General features: G+C 41.9%; 1 protein-coding gene across 7 annotated transcripts in view; it reads left to right on the forward strand.

Moving 5' to 3' along the window:
• CIITA (class II major histocompatibility complex transactivator) overlaps positions 1–24,033 on the forward strand; it is a 102,914-nt gene that overhangs the window by 66,015 nt on the left and 12,866 nt on the right. For 6 of the 7 annotated variants that reach the window (XM_039492947.1, XM_039492946.1, XM_039492950.1 and 3 more), the window contains 14 exons: positions 830–955; positions 3,627–3,686; positions 4,750–4,830; positions 5,791–5,850; positions 7,552–7,635; positions 9,978–10,124; positions 11,252–11,392; positions 11,533–11,592; positions 14,791–14,898; positions 15,526–15,597; positions 16,548–18,258; positions 18,363–18,536; positions 19,692–19,763; positions 21,442–21,522. In XM_039492947.1, the coding sequence (XP_039348881.1) occupies positions 830–955; positions 3,627–3,686; positions 4,750–4,830; positions 5,791–5,850; positions 7,552–7,635; positions 9,978–10,124; positions 11,252–11,392; positions 11,533–11,592; positions 14,791–14,898; positions 15,526–15,597; positions 16,548–18,258; positions 18,363–18,536; positions 19,692–19,763; positions 21,442–21,522 (2,977 nt within the window). The remainder of the gene's footprint in view (positions 1–829; positions 956–3,626; positions 3,687–4,749; positions 4,831–5,790; positions 5,851–7,551; positions 7,636–9,977; positions 10,125–11,251; positions 11,393–11,532; positions 11,593–14,790; positions 14,899–15,525; positions 15,598–16,547; positions 18,259–18,362; positions 18,537–19,691; positions 19,764–21,441; positions 21,523–24,033) is intronic. The other variant, XM_039492948.1, reaches the window with a different exon arrangement.

Genomic DNA, 24,033 nt, shown 5'->3' on the forward strand with positions numbered 1-24,033 from the left:
GCGGAGGGGTGGGGGGGGGTGGACCATCTGTAGCTCTGTTAATTTGGTGTCTTAGTATTTCCTCAAGACCCAATGTATGTTGAATGTTGAGACCGGACAAAGGCCTTCAGACCCCAGGCGTGTTCTCTTAAAAACACCATTTACTATAAATTGATTCAGTACCTTGTACTAAGACAGTAGCTAAACAGCTTTTTAAAAACAGACAGGAAGTCCCAGCTCTTAGCAGAGGGGAGCATGATTCTCCTCTGCCCTCATGTTTGTAGTCACTCTAAGGGCCAAGTTAGAGTAGCATGTTACCAAGTCAGAATAGTACAAAGTAGTGGAGAATCAGACTTCAGAATCTGAGTCATCTCATGCTTAATTATTGCTGGTCTGAGATCAGGAGCCCACGTTTGCCCTCTGAACTCCCAACTATGACTGATGCCTGCAGGAATTTGTCTGTACAGATGGGGCTTTGCTTATGCAGCAAAGTCTGAAAGCAGGATGAGTTAAGGACTAAAGACTTGGTTGTCTTCTTAGTTACACCAGTGAAGCATCATTGACTTGATCAGTTACTTTACTCCTGATTGTCACCAGTGTGAGCAGAAAATCAGGCCCAGAATTTTAAGCAGTTTACTTAGATTTGTTAGGCCAATGTGGTTTCCATTCCTGTGCAAGGGGTTGACCTTGAGTCAGTTCCTAGTGAACCAACATCTATCACAAAACCACCACAGAATGAATACTTGAGAGAGAATTAATAATTCTGCCTTTTTGACTTGTCCTGCCCCCTGAGTTTCTTTACCCTGGCCATGGCATTCACTGACCTAATTATAACTTCTTTTTATTCTAGACCCTGAAATTGATACCATCAACCATGATCATTTCAGCAATTTGGATGTCTTTTATACAATGGAAAGCAATGAAAGTGTGGAAGAATCTATCTTTTCAAATGCAGGGGAAGCTTATTCTAGAATAGGTATGAGACTTTTTTGGGGTGTGTGTAATGTTTTGGAGATAATTAGACCAGTAAGGGGTTCTTCCCTATAACCTTGAGTGCCTTTATGCTGTGCCACTTTGTTTCAGACCTCTGACACCAGCAACCTGGCCACAAGCACAAAATCTTACCTTGGTTTCCATCAGCCTAGTTACTCCTTGCAGGGTGACACCAACAGCCCTTCAAGTCCCAAGTCACCCTAAATCCATCCTTCCTGAGTTCTTACCTACCAGACACATGAAACCAGCCCCCCAGTGATCAGCTCACTCTGGCACCCATGCTCCACACAGGTTGAGCAACAGAGATCTGCTTGGGGTAAAAATAAACAGGCAGTTTCTTTCATAGAAAAACCACAGACACAAAAATGAACTAGTAAGAGAGAGAGATTGCATATAAGTCACAGAAAATAAACACAAAGACATGACCTCAGGCTTTACACTTCCATATTAGATAAAATCCCTTTTCTACCTATTGCCATTAAACCAGCTTATCTTATTTACAGAGATGGAGCTGGGGCTGTCCCTGTTGGCTCCTTGTGCACACATATAGGGCCTGCTCCATATGGGAGAGGGCTGGGGAGGCACAGGGTGCAGGTCCCCTCTCTGCTCCCTGCAAAACCCCTGCAGCCGGGATTTAACTGCTAGAATCTTGCTGTGGCCTCACCAAGCAGTAGTTTCCACAGCAACACCCTTATAAAGTGACACCTGAGCATGGTAAATGCCCCAGCAACAAGTCAGTTTAATGAGGCACAATTAGCTATACCAGGATTTGAGCTTCATGCAGCACTATGTTCTGCAAACTCTCCGGCTTCACTACCAGAGAGAGGGAATTTTGACATTTAAATCAACTCACAATTTAGCCTTAAATCTGTATGTATATATTTATTTATTAATTACATAAAAAAGACTATACAAAATGTATTCTGTAGCTTGTGGGAATTCGATTGGCAGTGCCTCACTTGCCTAGGCTGGCAAGCCACCCTGACTTTGAACAGTTTCCTAGCAAACCCCCTAGCTAAGCAGGGCTCCAGAGTTTTGCAGACAGCTTCCTGTTTAGAGGCTCCCCTCAGATTCTAGGTGAAAAATTCAGTTTCAAGCCTCCTTTTTAAATGGCTTCTTTTCCTCCCCCCCCCCCTTCCCCCTGGCATGGTAGTAATGGTCATTCAGAAAGGGAGCAATTCCCTCTTAACTTGATAGCTGGGAGGTCTCATTGTCTTCCCATTAACTTTAATGGTCCGCCATAGTCTTTTCTTGGGCTGGAAATTTGGGGTGAGTACTTGAAGCTGGTTTCGTTGTAAACAACTGGCTTGGAAGGTGACCCTCCCTGCTTGACTGCTTCACCACCGTGCTGTGAGGTGAGGTTGAGCAGATTCATAACTACAGTCTGTATACCTATCTTGACCATCAAACTGAGACCATTACAAGCTTTCACAAAAGACTTTACTTAATATATGTATATAGTACAATAATACAGCATGCAATCCATTGATGTAACCTTTCTTTTTGGGGGTTTAAACTTTCTGTTCTGTGTTTGGGATGTCTGGACCCTGATTATCATGGGGGGAAGTTGCACATCAGCTATGAATACTGTTACTTTTTCCTTCCTCTCTATACTGGTTCCTTACAAGTTATAATTTGATCGCAGTAAATTAGTAATGTCTAACTTCAGTCTTATTTTGTCTAACTGCATGATTAAGATCTAATGTTTTTTCAATAAAGCCCACCCTGATACCCCCCTAAAAATATTCAAAACACCTAGGTCACCTAAAAGTGCTATATTTCTTAAATATAAAAAGTATAAATTAGCTTAACAGTCAGTGTTCATAAGATGTGCCACATCAAAGTGGCAATTCTGTGTCCCATGCTTTTTGTATTAATGATGCTAGATACATATATTGTATTGTGAATATGTGTATGATTATTAATTGTCTCAATAAATATAAGTAATTAGGGCCATTTCCTGCTCTCAATGAAAGCAATAAGAGTTTTCTATTGACTTGCTAAGAGCAGAATTGATCCCATAGGACCTGAACCACTGCAGTGAGTAGTCACTCATATGAGTGAAGCTTGCTGGTCTGAATAAGAGCTGTAGGACCAGACCCATCGAATGTATGGCTGGGAACCCTAACTTACTGCTTTTCTAAAGTAGTAATGGGTCTTTCCAGTTTGAGTTTTATTAACAAGTACATGTGAAATCCTTTTGCTTGGCTCTTAGGTGACTTCCTAGGAGTGAAAATTGCTTTAAACAACACTAAATAACTGTCCTTCTTTGAAATAAAAGAGGTGTCTATACTCCCCCCTCCCCCCCACACACACACACATGCACACACAAAATACTAGCTAGTGTTATTTCAATCAGTTTGTACATCTCATGAGCAAAATGGTCACTCTTGACTGCTGGAAATGTTTTGGTTGTCAAGGAGAAAAAAACTCCATTAATGATACTTTCCTGATCAACTCTTCCTGTGTTAACTTCCTATTTCTAGTGCCCTGCACTTCCTGAACACTACATTTATTTAATAAGTAAAAATAATGTACATTTCTTACTTTCCTTTCAGACCTTGGACTTTTGTACATGAGAATAATCTACAATAATTTGTTCTTACTTGTGTCATTTACCGTACCATTGTGCTCTTTTTCCCCCTTCTTATTAGCTGGATTAGCAGAATATGTGCTCAAAGATCAGCAGGAGAGACAGATGGAAGACATTTTTGGTAAGGTTTTAACACATGGGACAAAGTTTAGATATGATTGCTCTCTATAAGTTCATCAGAGAGATAAATACCATGGAAGGAGAGTTATTAATGTTAAGTGCCAATGTTGACACAGAACACATGGGTATAAACTGGCCATCAATAAGTTTAGGCTTGAAATTAGACAAAGATTTCTAACCATCAGAGGAGTAAAGTTATAGAACAGCCTTCCAAGTGGAGCAGTGGGGGCAAAAAACTATCTGGCTTCAAGATTGAGCTTGATAAGTTTATGGAGGTATAATGAGATGATTATGGTAGTCACTTCTGGCCGTTAAGTCTATGAGTCTAAATCAGTGGCAGAGCCAAGAGTAGAATCCTGGCTATCAGACTTTTGGTCTATCCATGGCAGTGTGGAGCAGCAGCCAAATGACTGGGACAATATTTACTTGCTTCCTATTAACACTTTTTAAAAGTTGCATGACTTATTTTTGGCTTGGATTTTGCTCTTATTAGTTAATGGCAAAATTCTTGTTGACCTCAGTGGAAACAAGATTGGGCCAATGGTTGGACTGAAGTATTTGTAGTTTAAATTAAAGAATGAACCCAGCAACATGTCAGTTCTGATAACACAAATGATTTCACTGAACAGATCTTTATGACTCCTTGGAACTAATCCTTTGGGATATAAAACTGAGGCACAGATTAAATGACTGGCCTATGGTCACATGGCAAGTCTGTGATTCAGCTGAAGGGAGAACCCAATAGTTGTGATTTCTAGTCCCCTGTTGGTCACTAGACCATTCTGAAGCACTTAAATTTAACAACTAGATTCCTGAGTGTGTGATGATCTTCTGCACTGTGGAAGTTCACCAAGGTGACCAAATCCGATTTCTGTGGATGTTGCATCCTTCACAGATTTGGAGTACACTTTACAGTACACATACACTCCCAATCTTTTATTTACAGAATTTATCTTGATATCAGAACACTATGCATTTGGAGCTTGAAATTAGTTTTTAACTTTGCAGTATCCTTTGGGATCCTATTAATTCAGATTTGGCAATAAGTTGTTTTTGTTTAACAGGAAAACTCATTTTGGATGAAATGGCCAATGAAACTACAGAGGGTTTTACAGAGATGAAGAAGCAAAAATGTCAGAAACGATGTAAGTGAAACTGCATTTGTGGCATCGCCAGGAGCAATTCACCTAGGGACCTGGAGTGTTTTAAAGTTCCTTCCATGCAACCATAAACTACCTGCATGGCAGGGACATTTGTTTTTAAAGGAACACTGGTGCCCCTCTCATGCCAAATTCTTCATTAGCATAAGTAGCTGCAACTTTTCTGAATTCAGTGAAGCCGTGCCCACTTAAACCAGTGGTGACTTGTCCACTCTTCCTCTGATGTGCATTAGAATCAATTAAAAAATGCTCCTTATTTTATTCTGATATTTTCAATGATTTGTTGGCATGTAACATGGCACTGTGAGCATGTTTTTAGCTTTTATAACCCCTAGCTTTGCTTTGCACCAATGTGGCAATGTTTTAGTTTTGCTTTTGATTAATTCTAGCTTAGTAAGTATCAACTGCACTATTCCTTTTTTATTAAAAAACAAACAAACAAATCACTCAGGGTTATTGATACACAAATCTGCGCCCTATTCAAAAATGTACAGTCAGAGTAAAATAACCCAGACTACTCGCTTTCATATTTAATATGCTAAAAACCTCCACTTCTGAGGTAATTTGAAGCTGCCTCAGAATTTTGAGGGAGACAAGGCAAATGAGGTAATATCTTTTATTGGATCAACTTCTGTTGGTGAGAGAGACAAGTGTTCGAGCCACACAGAGTTCCTCCTTTTCAGGTCTGGGTAAGGTCCTCTGAGCATCCCAGCTAAATGCAAGATGGAACAGATTGTTAAGCATAAGTAGTTAGCACATATTCTAAGGGACCAGAATTTCTAGTCTGCCACAAGTGGTTGGCTATAGCATGCACAGAACTCTGGTTATGCCTCTGCTAACTTCCCATCTTATTTAACATGCATAAATTAGGCTCCACTAACAGAAACCTTGAATTATCAAACTAGATTCAACCTACATCACGGACTATAACTTTCTTACTTCTAGCATTCGTGAGCACTGCAGAGAGTTACTCCGATGCTTCCAAGCCCAAATGCAGGAGACCGGGTGAGTTATTGGCTGAAGGATTTTGAGTGTACCTTCCCTGTTGTTCTGATGTCCATAACACTATCGAGGTATTAAACAAAAGTACTGTAACTCCTGCATACTTGGGAAAGGTTGGATACGCTAATATGATGACATATCATTACAGTGGGTTTCTCTGGCTTAATGCTAAAGAATAGCACAGATTGGGTTAGGGTCATATTCTGCCCTTAATCCATACACCCAAATCTAATTGTTATTGTAACAAACCTATGGCCACCTAGATATATCAGTAGTCATAATACTGCACACCTTGGAAATGCCTCATGGCAGGGCAAAACTTGGATCCTGCTGTTCCAAAAGCACAGGCCTCCACTGTTTGAGTGAAAGGAGAATTCCATTAGCAATTATTAACAGAAAGCCTACGAGGCACAGTGAAGCATTTCTGATTCCATCTAGCAGAGGGAAGTACTGTGGTACTGTGAAAAACTGTGAAATATCTGTGTTATTTCTTATGAGTATGTGCATATGTGTGTTTGATGGATTACTTGTTCTGGACTTGGATCAGAATGGGAGGAACCAAACAGAAAGGGCCATTCAGATAAAGATCATCCTAACAAACACAAAAATAGTTAGGTTACTAGCTGTGAAGAGGCAACTCCTCACTGAATCCTGTTTACTCGCTCTTCTGCCAAGGCAGAGAACCTGGAGGTCAGAAGACACAGATCACTTAAAAGATCTGCCCTGCAGCTATGGAGAGGTGGGTGGAGTTACTGGTTGCTTTAGGCTAACACAGACTGATCCAAGGCAGGATCTGCAGTAAGCAGGCTGTAACTTGGTCCCCAAGAGAGTGGGAGACACCAAGGCTAAGACCTGTCTATCTAGGAGCTTGTGTGGGTGGCCAGGTGTAGGTCAGTCACTTGCTTTAAAATCCATTACTCTGAGTGCTGTGAGCCCTTTTGCAAATAAATCATACGTTGTTTTGACAAAGCTGCTTCTGTGTCGCTGCAAACTGTCAATGCCCACAGACTCCCAAAGGGAAACTCTTGCAGGTGTCAAGCCTCCAGGGCTTGCTAAATATCACAGCAGCCCTGGGGGTGCAACCCAGAAGCCCAGTCAGAGAGTGGTAGGATTGCAGGATCCCCACCGCAGGAGGCATGGGCCTGTCATTTGAAAAGGGAGCACTCAGACTGGGAAATGGTCTCAGAAGGGCCAGCCACACACAAAGTAGCCCATCACAGTGTCAGTTGGAGCTTTGTGAACAAAGCAAGGGTATTGTGCCACCCCTAATGTGGAAAATACACTTGATAGACTTGAAAAACTAAATAAAGTCCTTGGTGAACTGCTATCTGCTATTTGTGGTTTATTCAGGTAGCACATTCCCTATCTGTACTGAAGCTCCAAGATCATGTTAAAATTGCCTGCGGATTAACCCCCTGTATTGACTTTAAACCACCCATGCAATTTCTTTTTTTATATCATGCATTTCTAAGGATGTATTTGTATTTCAGTAATGCTTACAATCTCCGTCAGGGATGCGGGTGCTAAATGCTATAGATGCACATAATGAAAAGATGGCCCTGGGTCCAGAGAACTCAGCCTGTGCAGTAGTGTGCAATCTGAGGCACAGTTGTAGAGCTAATACTTAAATTTTGCAAAGTAGGACATAGTTTTGTGGCATTTATGGAGGTTGCTCAGATAGTGTCACTGTCTCCATCTTAACAGATGCAGCAAAGAGGGTGACGGAACAAGTATGTACAGAAGGCAGCAGAGCTGTTGGGGATGTAAGAGCTAGCTGCCAGAAAAGAGGTGAGCACTTTGAAAATGCCTCATAACTTCATTTTGCATTTGATAAAGTGAGAGCAAGTGAGTAACCCTGTAAAGCCAAACATACCATACCAGTCCTTTGAAAATTCAATATATGCCAGCAATGCATGAGGGGGTTATATTTACCCAAGTTCTAAATAAAATAGGATCACCTATTGTTATTACTTATCATTTATATATTTATTATTTACAGCTGAGATTACTCCAAGGAAATCCTACTGTATTGGTACCCTCACCATGAACTAGAGACTTGCCCAAACATACTGGAAGTGTTGGGATCAGCAAAATCAAAATGTACAGTACAGTAACTCCTTGCTTAACATTGTGGTTATGTTCCTGAAAAATGCAACTTTAAGTGAAATGATGTTAAGCAAATCCAATTTCCCCATAAGAATTAATGTAAATGGGCGGGGGGGAGTTAGGTTCCAGGGAAATTTTTTTCACCAGACAAAAAACTTATATACAGTATACATTTTAAACAAACAATTTAATACTGTACGCATCAATGATGATTGTGAAGCTTGGTTGAGGTGGTGGAGTCAGAGGGTGGAAGAGGGTGGGATATTTCCCAGGGAATGCCTTACTACTAAATGATGAACTAGCACTCGGCTGAGCCCTCAAGGGTTAACACATTGTTGTTAATGTAGCCTCACACTCTACAAGGCAGCACGAATGGAGGGAGGGGAGAGAGACAGAGACACACACCGTGTATGTGAGAGTGAGGGAGACATACATTGTCCCTTTAAGTACGCTGACCCCACTCTAAGTACACTGCCTTTTTAAATATATCAGGAAGTTGAGAGAGCAGCTGCGGCCAGCAAGCTCATAGACTCATAGACTTTAAGGTCAGAAGGGACCATTATGATCATCTAGTCTGACCTCCTGCACAACACAGGCCACAGAATCTCACCCACCCACTCCTGTAACAAACCCCTAACCTATGTCTGAGTTATTGAAGTCCTCAAATTGTGGTTTGAAGACCTCAAGCTGCAGAGACTCCTCCAGCAAGTGACCCATGCCCCATGCTGCAGAGGAAGGCGAAAAACCTCCAGGGCCTCCAGCTCCCTCTGTCCTGAGCCCTGTTGTGTCTCCCCCTGCTCTATGGATGGGGTAAGCAGGGGGCAGGAGCAGGGGAGAGGGGGACACCCTGATATTAGCCCCCTTCTCTCCCTCCCCCTTGCACAGCAAGCAGGAGGCTCCCAGGAGCAGCTCCAAGGCAGAGGGCAGGAGCAGCACATGGCAGTGTGGGGAGGGACAGCTGAACTGCCGATTGACAGCCTGCTGGGCAGCTGCCGCACAGGGAATTTAGGGGAGCGGGGAGCTGATGGGGGGAGGGCTGCTGGTCCACCCTGGTTCCAAGCCCCCACCAGCTAGCGCCAACAGGCTGCTCTTCCTGCAAGCAGTGGACAAAGCAGGCGACTTTCCAAACAATGTTAAGGGAGCATTGCACAACCTTAAATGAGTATGTTCCCTAATTGACCAGCAATGTAACAACATTAACCGGGATGACTTTAAGTGAGGAGTTACTGTATTGTATCTGTATCATTAGCAGATTATTTCAAAATAAACCAGGACAAATATTTCTTACATTTAAAACTATTTCTCTGATTGCTTTAATGAGTCAGTGGTGCACGTAGCAATACAGACTATCAAACTGTTTATTATGTAGCATGCACAGAAAGGTCCTGATCCAAATACTGCATGCAGGACAGAGCACCTTTTCAAACCCTTATAAGTTATCAAGTTTGTATAATCAGGCAGGCATAAGAGGTAGTTTCATTTGTCTAAAGAAAGTTTGTCATTGTTTATGGGAAACTTTTCTAAGGAAGTCTGGCCATCCGTACTTCCCCAGTAAGACCTAGGCAGAGAGCCAAGATGAGGGGCCTTACTGTATGCGGCTTCCTCAGCAGCATATAGGGCAGAGTACCATGTGTGGGAAACTGAGTGCAACAAGCTGTCGTATTGGCTCATTACCTCATATTTGGTAATAATTTTCACTGAGTCTGAATATTTACATGCCTGGAGCTATTTAGGAGGAGAACGGGCCAGGAACACTGAACGTGTTCTTTTAAACTAGTGAAGACACTGCAGAATCTTCGACATACATGCTGTATTCCTACTGCCATATTAGCTGGCTGCTACATGAAGTTCTGCTAAACACGTCAATAGACTTCAGAGTTTGGATACTGTTTTTTTGGCAGCTCAAAACACCTTGCTGATTTGATGAATATCAGCTGACTTATGTCTTATCCTGCAAGATCTTCTGTGGTCTGTCTGACTTTTGTAAGAAACTAACATCCTTTAACACTGTTTGCTTTTTAAAGTGGAGTCCCCCGGGTCTGCAGTGAATGGCAGTTTTGTAGCAGTGCCTCTGAACAGCCCTCCAGCTAACTCCACCTCTTTGTCTCACCTGCACATGCAGTTTTCTGTTACCAGTATACATCCAACTGGAAAAAATGTTGTGATGCCCGGTATGTACAGTTTAGTTACAGCTTTCTACCCCTACACAATAGAAAGAAAACATGAAACTTTTCCCCCAAACCCTTCACTGTAGCACGCATCCATCTCCTTCACATCAGGACATGGTGGCGGGGCTTCTCTGTACCCCATACAATTGTAAGGGGCTGCTGGGAGGCTGTTTCCAATCATCTCTGAGTGGGGCAGTAAAACTAGCTCCCCTTCATTCCTTGCCACAAGATGGAGAGGCAGGGATTCCTCCTTACCCTCCTCCTCTGTTAGAAACTACTCTTCCTCTGCTCAGTCAAAGGGAAAGTGAGTGCGAAAATCCTTTTGAATGCAGCACTCAGAAAATTGGTTGGTTAATTCATTCCATGGTGGTCAGTAAAATTAAAGGTCACTGTAAGAGCAGTGCTTCAACAGATTTTTTTTATAATTCATTTTGACTTTGGTTTTTCTGCCAGCGTCCCTGGGAAAGGCTTTGTAGACTCAGTTAGTTTTGCCATGATTTGTACATCTGCTGTATTTGTCAAAACCTAATGAGCCAGGGAATGTTTGGAGTTACAGCTTTGAGACTGGAGGCAACTGAGAACCTGACTTTAGGTAGCTGATATTAGTTAACACAGCACCAGCTCTACAGAAGCTCTACCTGCTGCAGAGCTGTGACAGGTGATCAAGTTACAAGCAGTGCATCATCAGAACGCACTCTTGGGCTGATTCTATCCAGAGGAGTAATGCTTGCTTGCTGCCGGTGCATGCAGCAGTGTGAGCGGAATCACATGGAAAGGCTGTGATAATGCGTGAGTCTCCTAATCCCTTTGAGGGCAACTCAGCATCTCAGACTCCTTAATGCATTCGTTTACATACAGTAGCCTCCTGCACATTAACCTGCAGTGTCACAGCAAGAGCGCCATCAGCCTTAATGATTTATGTAAACTGTAAATAGTATGTCTCTCTATGGGACGCCTTTGGCAATGAGCTCTTCAATCTTTACAGTACCCTATGAATTTGCAATAGGTTTTTGCCATTCTGAATGCTCCAGCTGAGAATGTGCATAAAGAACACCACTGAGAGCAGGATAGCCCACTATTAGGAATCGAGGTGCTTAAAAATTGAGTAACTCTATTGCTCTTAATTCCAGTGTCTTCTGGAAATTCCAACCCAGACTGTCTGCTTGTTGGTGCTAAAGGGATCCAAGTGATATCCGGCTTTGCAGTTCTTCCTCAGCAGATAATTAATTTGCCTGTAGGGAATGGTGCATCCAATATTATAATATATCCAGGTGAGTTATGCAGTAGTGTTTCAGCCATTTTTCAGAGACAGAAAATAAAATCATTTCTATCAATAAAGCACCACAGATTTTCATCACATTTGTTTGTAGCTGTACAGAGAAAGCTATTAACTTGCTTTTTTTATTTCTAGTGTCCTCCTCCCCCACTGAAACATTACAGATATCACCAGCTTTCCCCACAACCCTGGCTGGTAAGTGCAGCATGGCTTTTCTTCTGTCCAGTATCTCTGAAACATAGATACTATATAACATAGACAGTAGATTGTTTCTCTGTGCACAGACACCAGTTTTTCCTGCAGTTTGCTCATGTTTTTCTTATAACAAATTACCTGCATTTGCTAATGTTGCTGATGGTCCTTTCCCTAACAGCTCAGTCTAAGCCAGGGCACTAGGCAGAACTGTCTGTTTAGTCAAGTGTTAGAGCTACGGAGTTGTGTGTGTCCAGAAGTGGCCATATCCTTTGCATTACCCCCCAAAGCTCTGCACTTTAACATTTCCAAAATGGTTATAGAATCATGCTTTGACACTTATCCCATCACCATCAAGATCAGAAACTGCGTTGGTGCTTTATACACTAACTGCTTTACTGGGCTGTAAGTTAACTGGCAGTTAACATGGTCCAACAAAAACAGCAACAACACAGAAAAGCCAACCCTCTTTTAGTAAAAGTTTTTTCTCCAAAGTCTGATCGTAGAAGTCAAACAACAGATACAGAAATCAGTTCATAATAAGCAAAAGAAAGCCTTATTCAGGCTATGAATAATTCCCAGCTGCAGTAGCAGTCTGCTCTCAGAAACTTTTCCCCTCATTGTTAGTTAGTCCAGGGAGCTCTGCTGTAAGTTTTTGATTGTGTGTTTACTTCCAGGCTTTGGTGCCTAGAGGGTATCTCCATTGTTGACTGGTACTATTGCTGCTTAGTTACAGTAGGTGTGATTGCCCCCTAGTGGCTATTTATACAGCTAAAAGTACCTAAGAGGAAGGTGAAATTTTTGAAGGTGACCCAGTGGATGGATCCATAAATACCTTCAGGTTTCTGTGGGAGTAATTGTAAAAGTTACACACACATTTTTGTGGGCTCAACAATTGCACCCACTCATTTTTGTTAATTTACACAGCACATCAAAATAAATTGGGCATTTTTCATCCTAAGATGAGTCCTTGCCTTGATCTTACAGTCCAACTGGAAAACATGCAGACCCAGGAGCAGAGAAGGAGGCAGCATGACAACTATTTATTTGCTTTCCCTCAATTTTGCTATTAAATTTTGCCTTATTTGCCTTATTACTACTTAATCCTTCTCTATATGCCTGACTATAGACTCCCTTAGGTTTTCCATTCTCTTATTTTTATCTATTTGCTTCTGATCAGTCCTTTAACCCCTCCCATTCATTCACTGCCTCCTTCCAACCTTTCCCATAATTGTGTTTAATCCATTCCTGCATTCAGTTCCTACTCACTACCTAATCATCTGTTTTACCCTTTCCTAGTCAGCCACCACACCTCCCTTCAACAGTGAACTCCATTCCCTTGCAGAAAATTGAGCTATCTGAAGTTGGTTCTGATGTCTGGGGGGTAGTGAAGGTGTTTCTTTGTGCTGCTGCCATAGTTCCTTGTCTCCTGGAAAGCAAAGTCCATTAATAGGCTACACCAGGAGGTGCTGGTGGGCTTTCTACCCGGTAGCATCCAGAGGAGCAGTCGCTAGTTTACTCCACTGTCCAGATGATGCAGCTAGAGTTCCTGCCTCCCAACAGAAGATCTGCAGCCTCGTATAGTTTTCCATAGACTGATAGACGATAGGGCCAGAAGTGGCCATTGTGGTAATTGTCTGACATCTTGTATAATACAGGCCAAAGGACTTCCCTAAATTAATTCCTGTTTGAACTGGGGCAGATCTTTAAGAAAAACATTCAGTTTCAATTTTTAAATGGCCAGTGACGGAGAAGTGGTTCCAATGGTTAATTACCTTCACTGTTAATTTGTGCCTTATTTCCAGTCTGAATTTGTCTAGCTTCAATTGCCAGCCATTGGGTCTTGTTATACCTTTGTCTGCCACATTGAAGAGCCCTCTGTTCTGAAATGTCTGCTCTCCATGAAGGTACTTATAGACTGTGATCAAATAACCCCTTACCTGTCTCTTTGTTAAGGTAATTAGATTGAGGTTACCTCTCTGAAGCGATGGTAGGACTCACACTAACATTACTAACATGACTCACATTAACAAACTGTTTGTGCGTGTCACCAGGGCCCACACAGATAGTGCACAGCAGGCTTCTGCAGGTTAGAGTCATACCCCAGCATGCCACAAACTACGTTTGTGTAGACAAGCCCTACGAGTGATCTCAAAGGAAAGAGTCTGGCAGTTGAGTTGGTAACTGTGGCAAACTCAGACTGATATGAGGGGTACAGTTCCGTTGGCTCCTGTAGGAAGACACCACTTCCCGATGGGTCTGAGTTTGTCCTAGGTGTCCATTCATGACCTCTGGGCAGAACTTCTGACACTGAGGCCTGGTCGACATTGGGGGTGGGGGGGAATTGATCTAAGTTACGCAACTTCAGCTACGTGAATAACATAGCTGAAGTCAACTTACTTAGATCTACTTACCATGGTGTCTTCACTGTGGTGAGTCGACTGCTGCTGCTCCCCCGTCGACTCTGCTTGCGCCTCTCGCCAAGCTGGAGTACAGGAGTCAACGGAGGAGTGCTCGGGGGTCGATTTATCGTGTCTAGACTAGACTCGATAAATCAATCTCCGCTGGATTGATCACTGCCCTCTGATCTGGCAGGTAGTGTAGACATACCCTGAGATTAAAAGGCCTTCTGAGCCTTTACCAAAGCCCGTGGTTAATGTGCATTCCAGAGAAGAGGTTTCTTACAATATTGTATAACACCTCTACTGAAAAGGGATCGGTGGGAAAAGGTCCCTCTATCTGTCCAATCTAACAGGAAAATACTGAATATTCTTAAATCCTTTTAAAATGTACCCTTTACGTGTCTTTATTAGGGATTGTCTTTTCACAAATGTAAGCTATTTCTAGGCACTGACTCATTTGACAGGAATTTCTGTCCCACTCACCTGTGTTCAATGTGACATCACAACTCAGAAAACACTGTAAGAAAGTATTGCAGTTCTTGGATGTACTCCTGGAATTTCCATCTGTTTTAATGGAGGCTCCAGTGTGCCTTTAGAGGCAGCATTTGACTCCCTGAATGGATAGTTTGTTTGATCATGTTGAAAGACTTTCTCAGAATTTTTGACTTAACTAAAACTATGCTGTGGACATAGAGTCCTCCTTAGTATTTTGTCAGCTAACTCTTTGTTTTCATTTAGAGATAATACTGATAACAATTGCATTAACTGTATAAATAATTTGTCAAATGCATTATTTCAGCTCAAGTGGACTTGGCTGTCCAAAGCATTTTGGGGTCTCCTGACAAAAACACCTCCATTGGCCCATTTGCTTATATGCCAGAGACTGCAGCTGTGACTGATCTTACAGGTAGATACTACCCTATTTAAAAACCCCTATATCCCTACTTTATTATTATAATACTTTGTATGCATGACATAATGCAGAGTGAATCCCCCAACTGAATTTTCACAAGAATGTTACCTGTATATAATGCTCACCCTAAATACCTAGCTACTCAATTCTAACTACAATTGTGTGATTACTCTGAAGCTATTCCTTTTGATTACATAAATAAGTCTTAAGTGTGAACATGAATGCAGCCAAAATGCTGATATGTGAAAGGGATGGTGATGAGTGTCATGAACAGAGCTGTAATGTTTCTCCACAGCCTTGCTCCATGTAGGGTATCAGAACAGTCATGCTCTCCTGTAACATTGTAATAGCTACAGTAATTAACCTCACCAAATGATGAATACTGACTGAAGTGTCTGCTTTATCTTAAGGATTTCCTTATCTTTTGTCTGTCATACCTTAACATGATTTGCGTGCATTTTTATCACTGAAATAGATAAATATCCCCACCTTAAGTTAGGACATCAATTGTTATGTAGCAGGGTTCTACCCTATTTAACTAGTCACATTGCTGAAATTGGAAAAGTTTAATCAGTGAATATTTGAGTCTGTTTCTCAAATTGATTACTTGTTTTCCTTCAGATGAAGAAGAAATGTCCAATGAGATATCACAAATTCCTGTTGTTCCTTCTGAACAAATTCTCAAAAGACCAAGTGAGTTTCAATCCCCTTTAACCTTAAATTGCTTTGCAAACTCTGTGGAAAACCAAAACATCAGGTTTTGCTCTCAAATAAGTTGTCTTTTGTGGGGAAAATGTCTTGTACAACAGTTGTGGAGCTGTTCAAAACTTTCTGAGTGGAATTCAGTCATTGCTATATTTTAGGAACTAAATGTTTTCTGAAAACTGCCAGGGGCCAGAATGTTGGTGCATTTAAAGAGCATTATAACTTACTGTGGCAAATTGCTGGCACTATTATGATGGGTCTCACGCTTTCTCTTCTTAAGGGGGGGTTTGGGGCACCATTTCTTGCCCCTGAATCAGAATATTAATTGCCCCACTAGTGTCTTTGAGGAGGGGAGTGGAGAGGGAGGGACCTGGGCCCGCCCTCTACTCCAGGTCCCAGCCCAGGGGCCCTGAGGATAGTGGTGAACCACTTGAACTGGTGGTTCCTTCCCCTGGGCTACTTCCCTCTCCTGCCCTTCAGCTTGTGGGGGGCTTCCTGCCCTCCCTCTGCACAAGCCAGGTGCCCCTTACCTAGGGTCTTGGACTTCTTAGCCCACCACAGCACTCCTCCAAACTTTCCTCTGCTTCTCTTCAAACTGTTCTCTGCTCCAATTCCTTCAAACTGTTCTCTGCTCCAGCCAAACCTTCCTGCTCCAACAACCCACACTGTCTGACCTGAGGCAGGGGGTTTGTATCATGTGACTCACTGCTGTTACTCTAATTGGCTTCAGGTGCTCTAATTGGCTTCAGGTGCTCTAGTTAATCTATAGCAAACCTTCCACGCCTTGCAGGGAATAAGGCTCCCTGCTAACACTCTCCTGCTGCCCTCTGGCCATGCTGTATCACATTACATATTTAAAACATCTAAAAGCTATGTTGAGTCCATATGTCCTTTCAAATACTTGATTCTTCAGCTCACTTGTGCTTTTGTTTTTCTAGAGCCAGTGGAAGCTTTCTGCACATCACTTAAGGATTATTTCCAAGATGTGTGCAACTTCATGGCCATGGACCGTGAAGTAACCCTTGATCACCTTTACATTGATGGGGCTCTCATGCAAGGTCAAACTGAAACAAAGAGTGGTAAAAATGTCATCAAGGTGATGGAGAAGGAGCTGGTAATATACAATTTAGAAGAGAAGGAAAAAGCAGCTATAGAAAGAAGTCAAATATTTCAAGTCCTAGGAGGCAAAGAACTAGAGACCAAAGTCATTGTGGTGTTGGGAAAGGCAGGAATGGGTAAAAGCATTCTTGTTCAAAAGATCTGCCAAGACTGGTCTAATGGAAAGTTTTCTCAGTTTGAATTTGTCTTTTGGTTTGAGTGTAGACGACTGAGCCTGCCTGAGAAGCAATACAGCTTGAAGGACCTGCTTCTTGAGCTCTTTGTCAAACCTCGAGAGGGAAGCGACGAAGTCTTTGAGTACATACTGCAAAATCCCAATAAAGTCCTCCTCATCTTCGACGGTTTCGAAGAGTTGCAGGATCATGATGGCTTTACACATTACCCAGACTGCCAGTCTTACAAGGAGCTGTACAGCATCAGGGAGCTATTTGCAGGGCTCTTCCAGAAGAAGATACTCAGTGGCTGTACTCTATTGCTAACAGCAAGACCCAAGGACAAATTTAATCAGTATTTATCCAAAGTGGACAAGATTATCGAAATGACAGGGTTCTCTCCACAGCAGGTAGAATTATACATAGCCAGATATTTTGAAGGGCTACCGTACAGTGATGACGCCGTGAAATTAATCACAGATTGTCAATATCTGTTCAGTCATTGCTACAGCCCTGTCATGTGTAGATTCATTTGTTTTCTCTGTGAAATGATGTTTGAAATGGGAGACAAAGACCTTCCTCCAACACTTACCAGCCTCTTTGTAAAATACCTTCAGCAAAAGCTGATACCTACACAAACAGATGCGACAGCCGTAGGAAATCAACAGCACGTTACCAGGCTAGCTCAATTAGCCTGGTATCTTGGAGAAAAGAATCAAAATGCCCTGAAGAGCAGGCTTTTTCCCTCTCAAGAAGTTAAGGAGTTTGCTCTGAAATATGGCTTAGTACTGCCATTTACGTTCCCAAAACATTCAGGAAATGGGGAGGAAGAATTTGGAAGTGCATTCTCAGACTTCGTTATCCAAAATTTTTTGAGTGCACTTCATCTGTTGCTCGCAGAAGACATCAAGGATAAAAGCCTCACAAAGTACCTTTCCCTACCAGCCAGGAAGAAAAAGCCTCATAATTGGTTAGACCTGGTGCCTCGATTCTTGCCCGGGTTATTGTACCTCCAGCATGATCCATTCCTCTGCTCTCTTTCAGATGAGCATGTAATGAAAATCATAACCAAGAAGCAGAAAACGCTCTTAAAATATATCAAAAAAGTACAGATAAGTGATCTCTATCCAGAAAAACTACTTGAGCTGCTCCACTGTGTTTATGAAACACAGGACAACTATCTTTTGCAGCATGTGGCTTTAAGGCTCAAGGCTGAACTTTCTTTTCTGGGCACTCTTCTTACACCCCCTGATGTCTATGTGCTGCATTTTATTTTAAAAAGATCCCCAAAGGAGTTTTCCTTGGATTTGCGGAACAGCGGCATTAACCTACAAGGGCTGAAACACCTGGTTGGCCTAAAGAATGTGACATCATTCAGGTTAGTTATTTCTTGTTGGTAATTGTGTTATGAGCATTATAGTGGGACAGACCTTTTCATGCAAGGGCAGGGACTCAATAAACTTGTGTTTTGACGCTTTACAGGGCCTCCCTTAGTGATACAGTCAGGCTGTGGGAGTCCTTAGAGCAAACAAAGGAATATGAGCTGCTGAAGATTTCAGTTGAGAAATTTGATATTGATCCCTTTAAGGCAGAAACTATGAAGGACATCCGTGACCTTTCTGACCTTGTACAGATACAAGAGAAAATGATCCACTGGTAAGATCCTATCAGAATTAATGACCTATTTACACTTCAGTGCTTATAAATTATGAAAGGCCTTGGTGTAGTAACAGTCCAGGAGAGTGAAGTTCTCTGTTTGTCCACAGAGCATGTAAATGCAAAAAATGCTCTGTTGTGCCACCCATGTTTTTCTGCTGTTATACGTAGTGATAATTGGGCGGTGAGGGACCCACTCAATCTCTGTACTGAAATGCCCACAAAGAAGATAATTGGCAGCTTGGTGATTTTTTGTTGTTTTTTTTTAGTTCAGGCCTTTTACCTATAATTTTTTAATCCCTTATTTTCTAATCCCTTTTAATTATGTATCCCACATTGTCAGTGTGGCTCTGCCCTGTAGTGGCTAGAGTCTGTTATTGGCTGTGAGCTAAGAGAGCCAGTTGTTTATCTCTGGCAATAAAGGCTTGTACTTTCAGAGCCAGAAGTCCTGGGTTCAGTCCCTACAAACGATCCAGCCGCTGGGCTAATTACAATTTCAAGCATGCACAATCAAAGCAGTTACTGGAAGTCACTGTTCTGATCTTGTCTTTTGTGAATGTTGTATGTTCCATCTGCTACAGGGGTTAATTCAAGCAGAGATTATTGCACATAGGCAGGAAAAAGACGTTAGCTCCAGATAGTCCCCAATTTACTGGCACTGGCAGATGTGACTCACTTTGAAGTTTTACCTCTGGCTATGCTGAGCTCAACCATCTGGCTTGGCCCTGGATGAGTGGGGGGGTTGGTGTCCTATTTTGTAACCCCAGACTGATCCAAGTGAGAAAAACTGGAACTAAAAGAACTTTGGGTGGACAAAAAAGACAGGAGAGGAGAGAGTGAGGCAGAGACTGCTGCAGACTGGACCCCCAGTCCCTAGCAGCAAAGCAGTCTGGGGTAAGATAGGCCTATCTAAGCCTTTATGCGCGTAGATTATATATACTGTCGTTTTAGAAATACTTTCTCTGCTATATTATACTTTCTTCCTCCTGTTAAGATCAAACAATACTTTGTTTCAAAAATGTTATTACTAATAAACCTTTAGAGCAAATAACCTGGCTCTGCACAAATTAGTATTCTCTGTGAAACAATGGGTTTTTTTACAGCTATTAAAAACTGTTTCTAATAGCTACAATTATTCTATTATGGTTTATTTAGCATGGAAGAGGCATTTGGCTGCAATATTAATGAAATTCCTGCTATCAAAAACCTCAGAAAACTAGAATTTGCGTAAGTGACACCCCTCTCCATTTGCTGAAATACTTTTGAAGTTTTTAAGACTGTTAAAATAATCATTTGTTATCTACAGTTTGTTACAGTACGTTTATGGTAAAAATATTAAGTAAACCCCATTTTATCGGTATTTTGCTGATCTAAACTAGGATTATTAATTTATGGGCAAAAAACAGAAACTCCTAGTGCTATAACTTCAACTGCTGTAAATCAACATATCTCCATTGACTTTAACAGAGCTATGCTGTTATACACCAGTTGAGGATCTCGTTCCTTCAGCTGTAAAATACACTGAAGATATTTCCCTCATTATTAGCAATGTCATTTTCCATTTCTCATTCATGCTAAATTTCGATGATGTAATCCAATGATTGACAAACAAATGAGGTCACTTTCCATTCGCATGAAGCCAGATGAGCTGCATCATTACTCAGTGTCTACGTTAGTGTTGTACCATGTCTTGGGAAAAGATTCCTGCACAAAACTGCTCTACTTTCCCATCTACGTTTCTTGACGTGAATGTGTGTCTGTGCTAAGCCCTCTGTTATAGCTGATTATGTCATGTAGGTCATGGTGACAGCAAATACTGGGTGCGTGTCAGTGTATATCTGCTGACTAAAAACTATTTGCTTCCCTCTTTCTGAGAAAGGAATAGGAAGAAATAATGTTGAGTTGGAAGGAATGATTAACTTATGCACACTTAAACATCCGGTGGGAATCACTCTTCTGGCATTCGCTCCATGCAGCTGCCAAATGCAGTTGGCGCTTACATTCAAATATTTGTTTTTAATGTTGTTGGGGGCCGATTTCTCCTCTCAGCTGCACCAGTGTGACACTACTGTATTAGTTAATATAGCCTCCAGTTCAGAAAAGCTCCTTCACTGGGAGCTGTACCAGTGTCATGGAGAACATGTGACACCCCCCCTCCTCCACTCCCTGCTGCCTACATACAATTTAAAGTTAAGTCCTGCAGCTTTCCCTTTGCTTGGCCCCACCTCTGAATTCTCAGTATTTTCTCTCCCCATTTCCTCTCCTTTGCTTTCCCCAAACTTGTCTGTATTCTGGGTCCAAATCCAAATCTCTTTACTCAGGCTGAATTCCCACTGAAATCAATGAGTTTGGTGTGAACAAAGACTGATTAAAAACCAAGGGTCAATTCTGTTGTTAAGCTGGTGTAAATCTGGAGTAAGAACATTTAAAGTCAATGGATTTACTCAGTTTACACTGGTGTAATATGAACCGGAATGTGACCCAATGATTGAAATGGAAGTTGCGTGCAGCCAGTGGTAGGATTTTCTTTTAAGAAGAGGGGAGACAAAAATAACCTTGGTCAGGTTTAAAATACTTAAAATAAGAGAAAACTGCAATAGCAGGAAATACACAGTAAGGTGAGATCAGATCTGAATGAGAAGAGAGTTGCAAAGAAAAACGAGGGAGAGGAAAATGTGTGCAACACTTCTCCTGTGTGAACTGCTGCTATATTTGATCTAATGTCGTAGGGCCATATTGTCCATTACCTCTTAAGCAGAGTTAATGAAGCAGTAAAGAGTTTTGCTTAAATATGAATGGCATAGTCTTGTCTGTGGTATGGAAAAATGAATGCTGGTAACAAAACCAAAACCACATGTTGTGCTGTTTGTGTACTGTGAAATGACCATAGTGTTTTTCCTTGCAGACTGGGTCCAGCCTGTGGCCTTCAGGGATTCTTAAAGCTTGTTGAAATTCTTGCAGCATTTCCATCTCTTCAGCACTTAGAGTGAGTGATATTTTTTTTCTCCAACTGTCCATGGATAGTGGTGGGTGGAACTTAACCATAAACAGCCTCCAGGCAAACACTGTAGGTTTTTTTTTTCTGCTCTAAAATAGGTAACCTTACAAACTGAGGTATGGTTTGTTTGGATAGAGTAGGAGCCTGTACATCAAGGCTTCTCAGTTCTCTGCCAAACAGATCCACTGTGTCTTTGGACAGATCCCATAACCTATCTGACCCTCAGTGTTCCTCTCTGCAAAGTGGATATAATCTATCTATCTTGCTGGGTGGTTGTGAGGTGCCATTAGTTACCATGCATAAACTGAATGAGATCCTTGGTTAGGGTGACCATATGTCCCGATAAAATCGGGACTGTCATGATATTTAGGTGTTTGTTTCGCGTCCCGACCGATCTTTGGTTGGTACACAATTTGTCCCGATATTTCGTTCCGTCGGCAGCACTCAGCGGTTTTTTTTGTTTGTTTTTTGTTTTTTTGCTGCGCAGCACTTGCCCCCCCCTCACCCACCATGTGTCCCGATATTTTCTCCCTCTCATCTGGTCACCCTATCCTTGGTTCAAAATGCTATATAAATTGTAAATTAATAGGAATTTGTGTGTATTGAATGATTACCAGAGCCAAATAAATTATTATCAAAGGAACATAAAAGCACCCGGTATCGCCACCATTTTTAGCGTATCTGAAAAACAGCAAAATATTATCTTAAAATTTAAAAATAACAACAGACTACACTGCCTAAGTGACTATATACTGAGGTCCAAACAGAGCCAGGAACCCTTTCATTCTAACTAGAGCAGTGCAGAGGATGAAATTCCATTCAGTGAAGGATTTTGAGATTTCAAAATTTGGTTTTGTTACAAATCATAATGAAAACTAAGAATTTCAAAGCTCTCTGAAAGAAAATGCAGAAAAAAAATATTTTGAGTCAATTGAAACATTTCATTTTGACAAAATCCAGATGTCTAAATTTAGACTTTTGTGCAGTATATTATGTTATATAATTCAATTAAAAATAAAACTATTTGAAACAGTAATTTTAAAATGAAAAATTGAAAGGTTTCATTCCAAAAATGTTAAAGCAGGATATTTTGACATTCTTAGAAATTTTTCTGGTTTTCTTCCAAAACAAAATTCTCGAAAAATCAACCCGATTTCATGAAGTGTTTAGATTGCAAAAGAACTGCATGTTCTGCCCAGCTGTAGTTCTAATCCCAGCTCTGACGCTAACTTTCTCTGTGGGCTTGAGGAAAATCACTCTGAGCCTGAGGCTGTAAACACTGCTTGTGGGAATGATCATTAATCACACGCAGTTCCAATTAAATCAGTGGGGTTGCACCACTGTAGCAAAAAACATGGCTGATCACTGCAATGACTATTGGAAATACTGTAATTCTAACTATTCGGCAGCAGAAGCAGGACTGGAGCTTCAGGTTGGTAGGGTGTTTTTTGTTTTGTTTTGTGGCCACAGCTAACTTTGCTGTTGAATCTCTGCCTTGTAGAGGAGCCCTGACAAAACCTCCTCTTGTTTTTCATTGTTGGTACCAAGAGCCTCTTAAGATGCTTTCAGATTGATGGCTGTGATCTCCATAATTTCTTTCAGTTTTAAGCTCTGCTTGGGAGAGGATCATGACTGCTTTAGCACTAAGGGAGCAATTAACATGCTTTGTGCTGAAGCCACTGGTCATGCTTTTCTTTTCCTTTTCTGGAAGAGATGATCTATGCATGGATATATACTGTTAGCTATTTCTTAATTATACTATGACAACACACTTTTGCCCTATGTTTTTACCCATTCCTTTATCATGAACAAAAAAATAGCTGTTTATAACTGAACCTTCAATACTTCCCTCTCACACTGAGGTCAAGCCAACTATCTCCAGATATTTAAGCTCCTTTGAACAGGAAACAAAATAGCATAGAGACAAAGGGCAATATTCTACCATAGATTATCACTCTGAACTGCCCACTGCTTTTTATGGGGCATTCCATGAGATGATGGATGGCAACATAATAGCCCACAGGATCCTGCCTTACTGGCTCAGCTCATTATCCCATTATGGCCCAGATCCTACTTTATCAGTGGCCATTCTCTGATGTTTCAGGAAAGGCAAGCACAATTCAAATGGGTTCCTGCTCCATGGCTCCCAGTGTGGCCTATAAGATTAGGAGGGGGGTATGGCCTCAAATCCAGACTCCTAAAATTAGGGTGGCCATATTTTCCCAAAGGGAAAATGGGACACCCCACAGGGCCAGCCCAAGGCCCCCATCTCCTCCCTGCATATGGGGTGGTCTGAGTCCCACTGCCATCTACCTGCATGGGGCCAGCCTGAGGCTTCCCTCCACTCGTGGGGTCAGTCTGAGCCCTCCCTGAACTTCCACCCACATGAGGCCAGCCCAAGATCCCCCCCATCCCCTGGCACGTGGGGCCAGCCTGAGCCTACCCTGCCACCTACCCGCATGGGGCCAGCCCAAAGCCTCCTTCTCTGCCCCTGGTGCA

The sequence above is a fragment of the Mauremys reevesii genome, linkage group 10, assembly GCF_016161935.1.
Source record: "Mauremys reevesii isolate NIE-2019 linkage group 10, ASM1616193v1, whole genome shotgun sequence".
Classification (NCBI taxonomy): Eukaryota; Metazoa; Chordata; order Testudines; family Geoemydidae; genus Mauremys; species Mauremys reevesii.